The sequence below is a fragment of the Watersipora subatra genome, chromosome 3 (assembly GCF_963576615.1).
Source record: "Watersipora subatra chromosome 3, tzWatSuba1.1, whole genome shotgun sequence".
Lineage (NCBI taxonomy): Eukaryota > Metazoa > Bryozoa > Gymnolaemata > Cheilostomatida > Watersiporidae > Watersipora > Watersipora subatra.
The window spans coordinates 6,096,045-6,113,581 of record NC_088710.1 but is presented as its reverse complement, the minus strand read 5'-3'; the positions used below and the strand labels follow the sequence as shown (position 1 = coordinate 6,113,581).

The 17,537-nt window shown below is 36.1% G+C and overlaps 1 protein-coding gene across 1 annotated transcript in view; it reads left to right on the top strand.

The window, feature by feature from the left end:
- LOC137390233 (acyloxyacyl hydrolase-like) overlaps positions 1–17,191 on the top strand; it is a 28,897-nt gene extending 11,706 nt beyond the window's left edge. The window contains exons 6-16 of the mRNA XM_068076549.1: positions 587–647; positions 1,313–1,383; positions 2,015–2,066; positions 3,779–3,922; positions 7,745–7,928; positions 8,673–8,784; positions 11,092–11,173; positions 11,511–11,666; positions 12,625–12,787; positions 14,471–14,553; positions 16,457–17,191. Of these exons, the coding sequence (XP_067932650.1) occupies positions 587–647; positions 1,313–1,383; positions 2,015–2,066; positions 3,779–3,922; positions 7,745–7,928; positions 8,673–8,784; positions 11,092–11,173; positions 11,511–11,666; positions 12,625–12,787; positions 14,471–14,553; positions 16,457–16,588 (1,240 nt within the window). The 3' untranslated portion in view covers positions 16,589–17,191. The remainder of the gene's footprint in view (positions 1–586; positions 648–1,312; positions 1,384–2,014; positions 2,067–3,778; positions 3,923–7,744; positions 7,929–8,672; positions 8,785–11,091; positions 11,174–11,510; positions 11,667–12,624; positions 12,788–14,470; positions 14,554–16,456) is intronic.
- The last annotated feature ends 346 nt before the right edge of the window (positions 17,192–17,537 follow it).

Here is a 17,537-nt window from a genome sequence, read left to right as displayed (position 1 = left end):
ACAACACATCGATGTTTGATACTTTTTATGAAGTCAACGTTACAACAGATTCCGCCTAGCAGGAAATCTTGGATGTTTATCAAAATTTGCTACAAGGTTCAGTTTTGCTTTAAAAAATAAACCTGCCATCTCCCTCCTCGCACACTGCTTCACTTCAGTCCTAGAGATTCAAGCATGTACGCGCAAACAAATTTCTTGTTTGTAGTAAAATGGCAGAGCTAGAGTTTCGGATATGCAGTTTTCTTACCTTGTTAAAAATTTACACACTTTTGTTTGTTAAAGATCTGTTAGGTTAAACACAATTTACTTCTCTTTTTACAGCGTGACAATAACTTTTAGCAGTTTGTAAACAAAATGGTGAAACACTCTTCCTAAGGAACTCATCAGGCTTTTGAGCAAAGAAACATGTCTTAATATATTTTTATTTTTCAATTAGCATTATTTTTCTTTATTGCTAGAAAGTTTTTTTATGCAAAATTCCACAAACAGATTACACATATTTTAATGGAGGATTCTAAAATTGTTCCTCATGACTGTAATATGAACATCACCAGTATAACATGATGGCTACAGATATTGCTTGCAGTGTCTTCGATAAGCAAGTCCCATTTTATGATGATGATAAGGATCTCCATTCGACTGAACAGGTTGGTTTCTTTAGAACAATTGGAAATTTTATCCCAACTTTACCGTATATCTGTATATTGGTAATTCTAAGATTGTATAATGCGGCATAACGTTGAATGATTGGTTTATCATGCACTGTTTTCAAGACACTCATGATGCAGGAGTTTGTGTCAATCTCCCGGTCATTCGCAAGATAAAAGCGAGAAACATCTGAAAAGCCAAGCGAGTTTTATTACCAGTGGTTGGAATTTACCCGAGTTTTGTTTGAGCAGTTGGAATGCTGCCAAGCATGACACGACTAAGAGTGCTAATTATTGACCTTTGGGTCAATAGTTAGTGACGTATTCTTGTTGCTTTTTTATTAGCAAAGCGCTTTAGTTGATCAGCATAATATAAGGCGATGTCCATTGAAACGCTGTCGCACAGTAACTCAACGTGCACACAACTCCAAATCAGCATGTGATAGAAACAGTGATTATTACCTACTGCACTTGTATAACGAAAAATATTGATATTGCAGGATGGTGATAGCTTGCATTAAGTTATCACACGTTATCTGTGTTATCACGTTTGTGCGTTGGCATTGTGCCATATGATAACAGTGTGAAACTTTTTTGTTTTCACCAGAGTGTAGTCTGCTTGTTTGGTCTTTTTACATTTTTCACATTTGTGTTGTGTTGTGCAGACCTTGAGAGGAGTTTCCTGGAAGGGTAAGGACTGCGATGATACGGATAAGGATGTCTACCCAGGTAGAAAGTAAGTTAAAACCATGCGTACGCACATCGCTTATAAATGGTATATGTAGATTAGTTTGCCGCATGATGTCACTAGTTAATGTGAGATTTCAATGTACTTCGTAGAGCCAGCTGGAGTAATGTTCAGTGTTTAATTCTTTACCATATCTTCTGCCATTTGACCTTCACATAGTCAAAGAACATTAAATAAATGATAAGCTTCTGGCTCATCATAAACTTGCCACAAATCTCTGCGTTTTATGCTTTTATCATGGCATTTAAATTTTTTTGACGATAACTTGTCTTTAAACATATTTGCATATTGGCTAGTTAGTTTTTAATATTATAATGGAAACATTCCTGGATACTTTGTACGGATGGGGTAGACAACTTCTTAATGTTGTTGGTTAACTCCATGTACATAAAATAATGTGGGTAGGACGCCTCATACATATTTACAAATTGTGAATTGAGCCTAAAGTTGGATACAGCCCTTCATATGCAAACCAGTATATACAGAATGATTGTGGAACTTTGCACAAAGCGTATGTTCATGTCTGAAATAGCTATGCGTTTACATTACTCATGTTTGATGTGTATTGCCAAGGATGGTAGAATAACGGTTAAAAACTTAACTTGTTTATTATTTGTAGACCCAAATTACTCCATGACGTGTCTTATGATTCGAATTGCAACGGCATTTGGGTAATTCTATTCTCTTGTATTTTAGTCTGTAGTTTAATTTGTTCGTATCTTTTATAATAGTTAAAAAACTAGATATTTTTGCGTTAGCAGGCTGCTTAGGATGTCTATGTTGTGGTCTTAAGTGTGCTACATTTTATATATTGCATATTGTACACTAGTCCCTCTGTGACACTAGTCTCTGTGTGACACTAGTCCCTCTGTGACACTAGTCCCTCTGTGACACTAGTCTCTCTGTGACACTAGTCCCTCTGTGACACTAGTCTCTCTGTGACACTAGTCCCTCTGTGACACTAGTCTCTCTGCGACACTAGTCCCTCTGTGACACTAGTTCCTCTGGCACACTAGTCTCTCTGTGACACTAGTCTCTCTGTGACACTAGTCCCTCTGTGACACTAGTCTCTCTGTGACACTAGTCCCTCTGCGACACTAGTCCCTCTGTGACACTAGTCCCTCTGTGACACTAGTCTCTCTGTGACACTAGTCCCTCTGTGATACTAGTCTCTCTGTGACACTAGTCCCTCTGTGACACTAGTCTCTCTGCGACACTAGTCCCTCTGTGACACTAGTCTCTCTGTGACACTAGTTCCTCTGTGACACTAGTCTCTCTGTGACACTAGTCCCTCTGTGACACTAGTCTCTCTGTGACACTAGTCCCTCTGTGACACTAGTCTCTCTGCGACACTAGTCCCTCTGTGACACTAGTTCCTCTGGCACACTAGTCTCTCTGTGACACTAGTCTCTCTGTGACACTAGTCCCTCTGTGACACTAGTCTCTCTGTGACACTAGTCCCTCTGCGACACTAGTCCCTCTGGCACACTAGTCTCTCTGTGACACTAGTTCCTCTGTGACACTAGTCTCTCTGTGACACTAGTCCCTCTGTGACACTAGTCTCTCTGTGACACTAGTCCCTCTGTGACACTAGTCTCTCTGTGACACTAGTCTCTCTGCGACACTAGTTCCTCTGGCACACTAGTCTCTCTGTGACACTAGTCTCTCTGTGACACTAGTCCCTCTGTGACACTAGTCTCTCTGTGACACTAGTCCCTCTGCGACACTAGTCCCTCTGTGACACTAGTCTCTCTGTGACACTAGTCCCTCTGTGACATTAGTCTCTCTGTGCCACTAGTTCCTATGTGACACTAGTCCCTCTGTGCCACTTGTTTCTGTGTTATACTAGTCTTCTGACAGCATACATGTAAGTCCTTCTGTGATTTGAGTCTATCTTTGTCTTTGATCTTTGTCTCGATGGTTTTTATATGTACTCACGGTTGACTTTTAAGTTTTTCTTAACAATTTTTTCTAATAAACCCAGAGCCTTCTATTTTTATCTTTTTAAAATCTCAATGTAATATATATTTTTGTAATAAGGACAACACTACTAACATCATCGTCACAAATTCTTGGATAATATATATATATTGACATGTTATATCACTTAACTGCATTACATCAAATATGCAAAACTTGAATATTCATTTGCTGTATAAAATCAGGGGTAGATTTAAGCTCATGCAAAGCTGAATTAGGGTGCAACGAGAGTTAGTAAAATTCTTGCTTCTCTTTCATTTGTTGAATAAGATATGTCCTGCATAGCAGTGTAAAATAATAGATTAAACACAGAAAATCTATGTACAAAAGCTCTTTCATTGTAATTTATTGGATGAAATAAACAGCACATGTTGGCTGTACACTGTAAAGTATTTTGATACAGGGATTTGACAACCAGACAGGAAAATCATATGAAGAGCAGTTCTGTGACGGCACAGGTCAGATAGGAGTGGTAGTAATAGGAGACTCTGTGGGAGCCCATTTCCACGCCCCTCAGGAATGGTTCGATCCACAACTATTGACAAAGGTGCCATATCACAGTTTACGCTGTACAGGTTTTAGGCAGCTCATCCCATTCAAATAATATTAAGATATTAAAAAAATAGTTTTTTTGATTGTAAGCTATTGCGCTTTGCGAATGAATATCAATTCTGGTCTCTGTAGTCACTTTTGCATATGTGAATAGGAACTTGGAAAAGGTAGAGTTGCAGCCTTTTTGGGTTCTATATGTGTATTCCGGACGGATACACATGACTACATATTGAAACAATATATATTGTGGTATGTGATAAGCATTTACAGTGCTTGGTTCCACCCGTATCCATGAACTTGGAGTTATCCTCTACTCACTGATTTTAGGTATATGTGGCTGACACAGCAATCAACCCATGAATGAATCCATTATAACAATTTGGTATTCATGCAACAGGCAAGCGTCCAATCATTAAAATATTTAGCAAAGATTTTTGTTCAGTCTTCACTAATGCATTGCCATACATGCCTTTATCGACTGTTGAAGTATCCAACCAGGCCCAGTGTTCATGTCCCTTAGTGTGCCCCAATCAAGGTGAAAAAGTACCACTTCACATACATGTATATCCCAAGTATATACCCCTATGCCTCACATATATCCCAAGTATATACCCCTATGCCTCACATATATCCCAAGTATATACCCCTATGCCTCACATATATCCCAAGTATATACCCCTATGCCTCACATATATCCCAAGTATATACCCCTATGCCTCACATATATCCCAAGTATATACCCATATGCCTCACATATATCCCAAGTATATACCCCTATGCCTCACATATATCCCAAGTATATACCCATATGCCTCACATATATCCCAAGTATATACCCCTATGCCTCACATATATCCCAAGTATATACCCATATGCCTCACATATATCCCAAGTATATACCCCTATGCCTCACATATATCCCAAGTATATACCCATATGCCTCACATATATCCCAAGTATATACCCCTATGCCTCACATATATCCCAAGTATATACCTCACATTCCCTTTGCTTAGGGAGTTTTAATAACACTAATAACTAGATGTCCAACGCTAATAGCCATAGATGCCTAACACTAATAAATTATACATCCAACATTAATAGCTATAGATCTGCAGCACCAATAGCATAGATGTCCAACACGAATCTTTTATATATGTAGATCTTAGTGTTTGTTTGTTTTTTGTCTTAATCCCTGTGTCCAGTTATAGCGGTTAAAATGCAGCTATTAAAAATCCGATTTGTGGAGGTTTTCAACCAGCGACATTCCAATCGCAAGTCTACAAACAAGTCCGTCTGACCACTAGGCTAAGCCCTTCTTATTATTATTTCTAACACCCTTACATATAGGTATATCCTTATCACGATTGCACACGCTAAATATGCACTCATTTTTATAAATTCTTTTTACCTTTTACTATTGTCATTTTGTAAGAATTTTTTTAAAAATTTATGTTTTTCCCCATTAACAATTTTTTAATTTGTAATGTTTAAATGTGGTGTTTCAATTACAATGTGCCATTACACTCCTATTTCCGGGTTTGGTAAAAGCTTTTTCTGTAAAAGCTAAATACTTTTCAAATGGACAATTGTATTATCTGGAAGGGGAATTGCCTCTACATTCTCTCTCCATTTGGTCAGAAAAAGTATCAGGCCAAGACAGTACGATATCTCATTTTCTTTCTTTTGTACCAGTATCGAGAGGTACCAGTATCGTCCATCAAAATCATTTGAATACAACGAGCTTCTGCTGCAACAGCAAACTTTTTTATACACATAAATCTATGTACTCATTATTTTTTCTCTTAATTTATTTAAACTGCACAAAAACACTTTTCTCCTGATAGGAAGTTTACAAGTTAGAATGGTGTATATTGTATGTGTTACATAAAAATAAGTTATGCAAAGACTTTTTATTATCCAGTAATGCCGGGCATTCAGCTAGTAGCCATATACGTCTAACACTAATAAAATACACATCCAACGCTAATAGCTAGATATTTCAAACACCAATAGTCATATATATTTATCACCAATGGCCATATATAGCCAATCACAACAAACACAAGGCTATGGATACATTACTTGGTGAAATATTATCGGTTTGTGCAATAAAATGCATTTGTAAAGAAACTGTCTTCATCACCTTCACAAACTTGTTACTTGCTGTTAGATGAGTACCCTAGGACACTTATATTTCGCTAGTATTTGGTTTCGTGAGTAGCTCACAGAGTAAAATTTCGAAGCAACTTAATTTCGCAGCTCTGATGAGTGCGAAAATATAGTGATGTGAAAATAAATGCAGTGGAACAAACATAATTAGATTCCTCAGGTTCAGTTCACCGATAAAAAAAGTTTCAATTTGCGACTAGTTTGTAATTGTGAACCGCAGGTAGAATGGTGTGGGCAAGGTCGATCATGCAATTTGATCGCTTGCTGCCATTTGTTTCTTGGACTATCAACAGGCCTGTTTTCACTGGGGCAGCTGGCCGGCTGAGCCGCCCCAACTTTTTGGGAATTTTTTACGGTAAGTACAGTCCAACTCGAATAACTCGCCCTCAGATAAAATGTAACATTTTATCTCAAACACAAGGTCAACTCAAACGGATTTGTTTGGTCAGTTCCAGCGCAACGATAAATTCCTTCAGATAACTCGACCTCAACATCATTTATTCGAAAAGTTATTTGCCCAACGGCCATGGACGCGGTTTTTATCGCTGTAGAATATCACTTCATTCCGAGCCATAGAGACAAACATCAACTTCTAGTAGTTCTTAGGCATCATTATTATCATCATCAGAGGCAAAATATTTTTATTAACGACTTTTATAAAGGTTTGCAGAAGATTAAGTTTTATCAAACACCCGCTTGGCCATGTCCCATCGAAAGCGTACAAGCCTCCGAATGAACTTAAAATAAAATCCGCAAAATTGATCTTTGTTAAAACGCTCAAAAGGAAAAGATGTCTTTTTTCTGAGCGTTTTAACTGCAGTCATGTTTTGCCTATTTTAATTTAAAAACGTCTCGTCAATCACATCACTTGAAACAAAACAAATCTCAAAAAATGACAAGTTATTGAAGAGGTGTCAGTGGTGAATCCAAACCTTTCCAGAGCCATGCTGCTTGTGTAGTACTGCGAGTGTCAGTGCATGTGTCTTATTTTCTTTCAACACACGGTGCTCACTGCATTGATTGATGTCCCCAGCAAACGATAACGCTACTAATGCTTGTGCATTGACATCAAATTCCTATCATCATAAATCATTCCTAATGGGAAAATAATCATAATTAATTGCAAAATAAATACGTAATAAATTTTGACAGTCAAATTATTTTGTTGGTTTATATTTTAACGATGCTATAGTGGTCGTCAAAAACGTTAAAATAAATGTCGTTATAAAATTCCATTATACAGTATTAATGAACAAAGCTATTTAGTTTCGCTTTTTCGCTCGTTTGTTAAGATAGTTTAGTTTCGCACATGAAACTTTCGCGAGAGGATGACACCGCGAAAACGCGAAAGTAGATGCTGCAAATACATAAGTGTCCTAGGGTAGTTCTTGATAACATCAGCCCTGTAGCCCTGCTCACACGCTGCATTAGGTGTCGAGAATTCGGTTGACATTCTCTCACTCTGCAGTCTTGTAAATTGATGGGCAATACTCTACTGATGTTTGCTATTGGAAATCTGCCAGTCCGAATTTTTCTTTCTCATCACATTTTCTTGCGTATACAGGAGACAGTTTGCCTGCTCTTTTACAGTTCAGAGCAGGTAAATTCTGCAATATGAATAGAATAACTACTGTTCTGGTTGCAGGCATCGCTACACGACCTGCCGTTTGCTCTTGAGAATGAGTTAGACTGGCCACAGCTCTCTCTTGTTACCGGCTACATGAACAGTACCTGGAGTGTGGCTCCGGGACAAACTGATTCTCTCTATTATCGTTTGTTTAAGAGGAATCGCTGCAACCATAGGAACTACCAGAACCTTGCAATAAATGGTAGGATGCCAGGGCATTATATTAGGTGGTATTCTAGTCTGTTATAGTTAACTCGTTTCAACAAGAGTTCCATCTCGATGCACAAAGTTAACCTGTTTCAATATTTATTTGGTATGTCGAAACTATCATATATTTGAAGAAAGATTTTGTGTATATTGTTCCAGGTCACAAAAAATAGCGATAAATGTTCCAAGCAATAACATATGACACTAAAACAAATTTATCATTTAAAACTATTTAAAAATCTAAATTTGCAACCTAAATTTTATACTACAAAATCCAGTAAAGTAACAGTCAGTAAAATGAAGTTTTTATTGGTAGATTAGAGATTCGTGAAGGAAACAGTAGGCCTACAATGTGTAGGTTTAGGTGATGATTAAACGCAGCGTAACTTACTTAGACTTACACCAGACAAGTTAAATTAACAAAATTTATGTTTAATGATATTTGCATTGTATTTTTAATTTTGCCAGTTTTTTTACTTTCGTGATTTTAGAAATTTCAGGTGTCATATGTGGAACCAAGTGTTTGCAAAAATTTTACATTGTATGTCCAAAAATCCGTACTTTAAAGGTGATCATAAGTCGAGGTGTAACTTACTGCGATGCTGTGTAAGTTAAGGCTGAGATAGTAGATACCCGCAATGTTCACATATGGGCTAGTCAATGAATGCATTTATAAGATCTTAAAGATTTGTATCTACATGTATATAGGTCGAACATCGTGTTGCTGCATGTTTTGTAGGTCGTGAATCAAAGGATATAGTAAATGTGACAAGGGAGCTGCGAATTGACAAAAATACTGACTATCCCTTACTTCTCATTGTAGAGCTTGTTGGCAATGATGTCTGCAACAAGTATGTACACATTTTTGGTTATGATATGCATGCGTAGGTTGTTATACTTATTATAGGATGCTATATGTATGTGTAGGTTGCTATATGTATGCGTAGGTTGTTATTTGTATGCGTAGGTTGTTATATGTATGTGTAGGTTGTTATGTGTATGTGTAGGTTGTTATATTTATGTGTAGGTTGTTATATGTATGTGTAGGTTGTTATATGTATCCATAGGTTGTTATATGTATGTGTAGGTTGTTATATGTATGTGTAGGTTGTTATAGGTATGTGTAGGTTGTTAGGTGTATGTGTAGGTTGTTATATGTATGTGTAGGTTGTTATATGTATGTGTAGGTTGTTATATGTACATTTTGGTTTGTTATATGTATGTGTAGGTTGTTATATGTACATGTAGGTTGTTATATGTATGTTTAGGTTGTTATATGTATGTATAGGTTGTTATATGTATCCATAGGTTGTTATATGTATGTGTAGGTTGTTATAGGTATGTGTAGGTTGTTAGGTGTATGTTTAGGTTGTTATATGTATGTGTAGGTTGTTATATGTATGTGTAGGTTGTTATATGTATGTGTAGGTTGTTATATGTACATGTAGGTTGTTATATGTATGTTTAGGTTGTTATATGTATGTATAGGTTGTTATATGTATGTGTAGGTTGTTATATGGATGTGAATGTTGTTATATGTATGTGTAGGTTGTTATATGGATGTGAATGTTGTTATATGTATGTGTAGGCTGTTAGGTGTTACTTCTTGGGTACTCTCAGTTATCACAGTGATTATGTACTCTCAGTATTTGTCTGGTTTTAATAGTAGTTTATAAAATGTCAACACATTCATATCATAACAAAAAATTTTGTGGTATAAATTCCTTTTCCAGGCCATTTTGCCTTGATTTGTTAGGTTTACCAGCAGCCTCATCGATGGTTTCTTGCCTTTTCAAATCTTATAGCTCATTTTCTACTTCCGCGGTTTGTGGTATATTCTTAGAAAAAAGTTGATCCATAGAAAATTAAGTTGTGAACTCTGCTGTAGTGACCGGGTGGGTTAATATGTTGCTCAGGGAGAGTTTGGAGAGGTTAGCTAGGTTGTAGCTTGGCAGCTGGGCTGTTTCCTCCTATACTGCAGCTACTGCCATGGCAGTACCATTTTTTGAGGCTCAAAATCCTGGAATTCACGTCATTTTTGCTTGATTTTAATACTTTTGCTGCGAAAATGACCAAAATTTCGTTTATCGGTTGCATGGGGAAACAGCATTTACGTCGCTTTTATAAAGCTGCCGTCTCGTAATGCTAGTAAGTTTTAAATATCATCAACAAGATATTAGTCAATAAATTAAGATATGAAACTATTATCCGAAAGGCGTTGCTTTGTGCTAAAGAAATCGCGCCTCCTTGGAAAAGAATAAAAGCTGGAAATACCAGTCAACATCAGCTCGACTTTCAAAACGGTAAAATAAAATATTATTTGATTCTCCGAATGTAATTGATTTTTGGTGTGATTAGAATAACAATATTTCAGATAATAGAAGTGATGTAAACTTTTTAGACTTTTATAATACATGGAATATACAGAGAAAAACGATCGTTATGGTAGCTCGCACGGCAAGGTTATAGCGTTGGACTCTACCGAAAGGAATGCTTCCAAGCAGTTCTTACAGAGACAATTGTACATGGTTGTATTTTTTGTAGTAGTAGATATGTAAATTAATGCTTATGTACAAAAGATTTTGTTCATAGAAATAAATTAAGTTTGAGCTATGCATGTAACATGCATAGCTCAAACTTAAATCTACTAGGTACTACTTGCTCAGTATTATAGACTACTATAGTATAAGTACATTATTTTTAACATGGTGCTCTATTGATTTTACTTTTTAACTCTACAATATTATTTAATTAAATTATTTCATAGGAGACTACTCATCTCCTACACCATTCAGCATTGTACTCGGTGATAATTCTACCTCATGCTAGCTGTGGCCAACCCCTTTAGCAGCTCTCATTCACATTATATTTTTAATAAGCGTTAAAGACAATCTCAATAAACAGTTTTATATTAAGAAAACTGGATTATAATGTCAAATTTTTTGTTAGAACATGTGCCCCATCAGGAGCAAAGTGTGCTAGATTTGCACCATTTTGACTAGTTATACTAAAAATTTTCTCGGGGGAGCACCCCCGAGCCCCCCTCCCCCACCGAAAAGGCGCTCGGTACCCTCTTGAACTCTCCCTGCTGTACCATTTTCAACCAGGTGGATACTGCCCTGCTTGGCAGCTGTTGTAAATTACATTTCTATTTGCAGTAAACCTAGCGATGAGACACTCAAGTATATGACCACAGACAAAGAAATGCATGACAATCTCGTGCAGCTGTTTGAGGAACTTGTAAGTACAAGTGAACAAAATGTCTGAAATTGCTCTGGTTTGTCATTTGCTTTAAGATAAATAAAGTCTCTCTACGAAATCTGTAAAAGATAATGATATCTGACGCTCTGATGTTCCCACTCTTAAAAACTTCGGCTGCCATATCTTTTGAAAACTGACACGTTTACTGTCGTGTCATTCATACGGATTTAGTATTTTATACCATTCCAGTCATCTAGAGTGCCCTTAACATCAAGCTCGAATGTTCCTCTTATGAGCCACCTAATCAGGTCTGTCACATTCTTCATGCTCGTCAAGCTTGTATTTGTCAACCATCCACCATCAATCCTATTTATAGAACAAGATTGTACCTTCTGGCAGCAAAGTACTTATAGTAGGAATGGCTGATGGTGACTTTCTCTTCAAGTTCCTCGAAAACCGGTACCACCCCTTCGGCAGGTTAAGACAAGATCTCAAATATCCAGACATATATGACTGGTGGAACTGCATGCGGGTAATTTATTTCATGTCAAACTCTATAATACATTTCGAAAATGAAACAGGGCGACTCCAAACTCAACTGACTCCAAATTGAACTATAAGCTTGCACGTTTTAAACAGCAACTCCAGTTCATGCCACAAAGTTGCCTGTACCTGTTACTATTAGCTAGCATAGAGTAGGCTTCATTTCGGTTAGGGGGATCTGTTGTCATGTTAGTACTAGACTCTGATCTTGGCTATCATCATGTTCTTGCAAACACTTCATTTCCTGTCATTCACATATTGATTATTACAATAGAAGTATCCTTCCATAAATATTTCTCCATAGATCTTTGTAGTAAACTCATAGTCTCTTTCATTGAGTAGTTGGTATAGCGCATAGTAACATTTTATAGCTCATGGGTTCCTTCATAGAGTTGTATAGTTCATGGGTTCCTTCATAGAGTTGTACAGCTCATGAGTTCCTTCATAAAGTTGTATAGCTCATGAGTTCCTTCATAGAGTTGTGTAGCTCATGGGTTCCTTGATAGAGTTGTATAGCTCATAGGTTCCTTGATAGAGTTGTATAGCTCATGGGTTCCTTCATAGAGTTGAATGTATGTATCCTTTTTGAAGTTATATAACTCATAGGAGCATCATAGCATTAGTATCTTGGTGTGCATAAGCGTTATGCCAGATAACAAGTTTATTATAAGCGTTTATCATTTTAATGAACTCAGTATTTTAACAAGAAAAGCCAGATTATGATATCACCCTTGGCGGATTTGTGGCCATTATTCAAGGCATTTTTGTATATTGTTTAACAAAGGGTTATAATTTTATATTTAGTGTCAGGGCTATCATCAATTCTTGTTACGCCTCATGCATAGGTTCCAACCTCAACACGAGACTTCTATGTGATCATGTGACTTCTATGTGATCGTGTAACATTTGACGTTAATATTAATATATACACTCGGCTTTCATTTTAGGTGACTCCGTGTATGGGCTGGCTCAACAGTAATGCCACTCTACGTAACTTGACCACACAACGAGCAAACGCTCTTAGTCAGGTGATGTCAGACCTCAGCAGAACTCATCAGCACCATTGGAGCAACTTGGAACTCAACTATGTCAAATGTCCTATCACCACAGGTAAGAAACGTTCATTCTGAGCGGAGAGTCTTTGTTGTGTTTTTATAACAAAGCATCACAAGTGATACATATGTTGATACCTTTTTGGAAAGCTTGGTGTCGCTATGATTTAGCAAGACTGGTCATGTGACTAATCATGTGACTGGCCGAACGACTCATCGTGTAATCGGTCACATACCTTCTAGAATATTTCACAATGTGAATGAATAGCGTTAATAATTTTTTATTGCTGTTTTAATCCTTTCATGAAGGTCAAGGTCAGGCTGTAGTGTTGAAGCACATCTTAGATATGACAGCATCAATATCTTCAAAATTCTTAACAACCATGACTGTTCACAGAAAGCGTTGAAGTGCTTTTAGGTTTTTGCCTGTTGGGAATCGGAAAACTCTTTTGATGAAAGATTCATCATTTTAGGGTCAGATTTTGATTGAAAGATCCTTTATGTGAAGGCACTGGGAGCAGTTACAGTTAGCAACCACAGTTGACCCTCCTACTACATCAACCTTCTTTTACATAAATTCCACTTAACGTAAATAATTTATATAAAGATTTTGCTTTGTAGTACATCAAAAGTTCTATATAAGGTAAAAAGTCAAGTCAGTGCAAGTTCTCAAATTCGATTCGAGTAACAAGAGTCCTGTAGTTAGCCTAAAAAGTAACGCTTTCTTGCCACGCTTTGGAGAGAAAATAATGTATAGGGGTGTCTCTATCATACAGCCTATACTAGCATCCTGGCAGTCTGGTGTGATATGAGAGATCGTCGGATGTATTGAAAAATCACAGAGACCAAGTAGCTGCGCAATTAGTTGGAAATACCTAAAACTGGTGCAGGTATTAGAGTGTCGGTTTACCATGTCATACGCCATGACTCAGAGTCTCATTAGAAACAATCTTTTATCCTAACGTCTAACCCTGATTTCGAACAAACGAACAGACACACAGATCTTGCTCCTACCATAGTAAATATATATTTTTGTGCTGTCTAGGAAAAAAAATGAGATAAATCGATTTAAATTGATATTGAATGTGAGCTCCCTGTTGACTTAAGATAAAATTAATAATACTATAATAATAATACTATAGTTGCTGTAGCCATTGAATTAAAAAGTTAAATTTAGTTTTTTCCTATTTGAATAGAAAAAAGGGTGAGTTTGCCAGAATCTCAGAATGAATTAGGCAACCCACACGTATTTTCCGGTTCGTATAACCCCTCCGGGAGGGATTGTTTACATTGTACAAGGGTTTACGCTAGTTACTTGGCTGTGATTGGCTGGGACTATCAAAGATTTAAAATTTGTTCAGACATTTTATTTAAATCTTTTATTTGTTCATGTTATGCTGTTGAATATATTAAATTGGGAATTAAATGAATTAAATTGGGAGGTGTAAGCTGGTTAGCTACTCTCACCAAAGTAAAACAATGTGAACACCCGTGACTCTGAAAGCTACACTCGGGAAGGAATATAGTTGTGTGAGGATCTGAGAGCAAGTTTAAAGTATTGCAGATCTTCTCTATAGCGTTCTCTTACGACCATTCCTATTTGTTTAATTAAAGCTTGTCAATTGTCTGCATATTACAGGAAGTTACACAACGTCTAGGAGTCACTACATTGTAGTGTATTTCTTAGGCGAGGCGGAAGTAGGTATTTAATGTTTGATAGTATCTGTGTGTATTATTCTAGTGATAACTAAGTACCTCGTGGAGCATGGACCTGACAGTGGATATCAACTTATAGAACCTGTAGATGGATTTCATCCTAACCAGGTGAGCTGTAAGATTAGGTGCTACCAGCTTTGTTAACCCTTAATTCTTACTAGTTCAGAGTCCTGAAATGTTAGGCTTTCTCATCAGCTTTTGTACTGAAAATACTCTTGAACCTTGAAAAACACCCTTTAAATAAAATATATGAATAAATAAAATCAAATATAATTATAGATATAATATATATACTAAATTAAATAAAATTATAAATTTACATTTTATAATCCCACAACCAAACAAGAGTGAAGCGATTGATTGGGAGATTTATGATAAATGCACATGTGCACACAACTCCCGAAAAATTATCTGTTAACGGCCGTCACCAAACCCTTGCAACGAAATCCCATCAACAAATTTAACTATTTTTCAGTAAAGTCGTTTAAGTATAATAATGATACAAAACGCATATAAACCTATTTAAATATGTTACCAAGCCTTTGAAAGGTTTCGGCAAATTTCTAAAACTAACCCATCTGATCGGATTATACATAAATAGACAGATTTATTAGGACGAAAATCGCCACAAAACGCTTGAAAAGCTTGGTTTAATAAAAGTTAAGACCGGAAATTGAAACGCCGAGCAACAGAGAATAGAACGATAAAGTCTTGCGCATTTCACGAAAAAAAACCGTGCACTTTTCACCAGTCTATAGCATTGTCGAATTACCGAAGGTTTCAACAATTAACATAGGAGTACAGAAATCATTTCATTCTTGCCGATTTCAATTTTTTCATTTTCAATTTCATTTGCCGACACATTTAAGTACTTTCGTATTCTAACTGATGTCCAACGCAGTAGAAGTAAAGGAAATGACGATGATATTTTTTAACGGTTCTTATGAGATTATTATTACAATAATTAATTATAAGTTTGGATGACTACAGAACAATGACTACGTAGTACAGATTTTCTAAAAATCTAACGCAATGTAAGTAAAGGGAAAGACGATGATATTTTTTCTAACGCTTCTAATGAGATTATTACAATAGTTAATTATAGGTTTGGATGACTACAGAACAATGGCTACGTAGTACAGATTTTCTAAAAATCTATATAAATATCACAACTTCGTGATGTTGTTAGCTATGACGTTTTGAAATGTAAACAAAATTGTGCATTGGTTTTATATTATTACTATATTAATAATATTGGTTATTCTAATAATATCAGTCCATTTTACTTCTAATATTGGCCAATACTGCATTTCTCTTTTTGCAGGAGAAGAGATATAAACATATAATCTTTTCTTTTCATTATTGCTATTTGTTGTATATAATAACACCCACACCCAGTACATTACAGCTACCATTGCAGTTATCCTATTTGACTGCTAATATTGCATTTCTCAACTATCAGTAACCTTTCTTTTTTCCAATATCACTTTGGTCGTGGGCTGTATGACAGTGGAATTTCTAGTTTATATTTATTTAATTTGTATACTTACTTTATAAATAAATTATAATTTTTTAATTAAAAAAAATATATAAATTAAATATACAGATATAATACATTAGATTAAATAAAGTTATTAATTTATAATTTATAAATAACTTATAAATTAAATATATAGATAAATAGATCTAGATTAAATAATAGTTAAAAGCTTCCAAGTATTTTAAAGTGAGACTGTCTATATCGATGGTATAACAATCTTCTAATATGGTGTCTGAGTTACTAGACCATTGCTGTATTAAAATATTCTATTTTTAAAAACTGTAGTCTGATGCGGAATTATGCGGTTGTAGCTATTATGCATGGAAGCCAACTCCTTTTCTTAAGCATTGCTATTTAGAGGGTAGACTAAATGTTAGCATGTGGTCCTGGGCAACTTGTTTTCAGGTTTACTGACAAGTAGGCCACTCAATAGCGGCATTACTAACTCGTGTCTTGTAATTTGACTTTTAGGTAGGACAGGCGCTGTCTGCTGCCGAAGTCTGGAGACATATGGAGCTTAACCTTTCTCATTATCTGGGAGATATCAACAAGAATAATGATGCAATCAAAAAAGTATTCAAAGACCAAGGAGGGTATAATTAGAAGTGACATACCACTCCCCATTCTCCCTTTTTCTAAATCTTTCACAACCAAAATCTTAGGCAATAGCTCATCACTGGTGTGAGCATATTCTATATGAACACCATAGTTGGTTCGCTGAGTATTTTCAGAGTGATTAATACATGAAAAATTTCTAACGGCAGCAATAAAATATATTAGGTTAATTTTGTAAGAATAGTTTATTTTTGGTACTTTGCTTGGAATGGCATCAGAATTTGTCTGAATTCTTGCAGATGATTTGTAGCCTGTGTGCATGGCTTTACAGAGATTCTTTAGCATCAATTTCTTATTTCATAGCCGTTGTTAGAGCTGGCACCAAAGATTACCCATTATTGCAATGGTTTGAAACATCAGGATTCCACATGCAAACGGTGTGAAGTACGTTTGAAAGCTCATATTGGCAGGGTTATTGTTACGCTTTTGTCTGATTGAGTATTTGTTATTGATATATTGATTTCTTGCTTGATGCAAGTTTTAGGGGCTTCCTCCTTGGACAGCCTTGACTTTTTAGTCCCACATTTGTGTAGGATGCAATCAATTGTTGACTCAGGCTCTCTTTACTAAATACATATTATAACATTTTAATCAAGTACAGCCAACTTTACAAGTTTGTTTCTAGCCAATTAATATAAAACCAGACTTTTTCTACCTGTTGCAAATAAATTTCAACACAAACATCAGACACAGCTGTTGGAAAAATAGCCTAGACAGGTATGGTAAGAGATAGCACAGGCGGATGAATGGAAAGAAATAATCTAGACAGAAGGGTGAAGAGAGATGGCTTAGACAAATATGTTAGGTGGGAGTCTAGACAATATCTGGAGAAAGATAGCTTAGACAGATGTTTAGTAAGAGATTATGTGGTTTGGTAGAAATGACTGAGCTGCCACTTATAAAAACAACTACAATATTATTATTTTGCTTGGCTTGC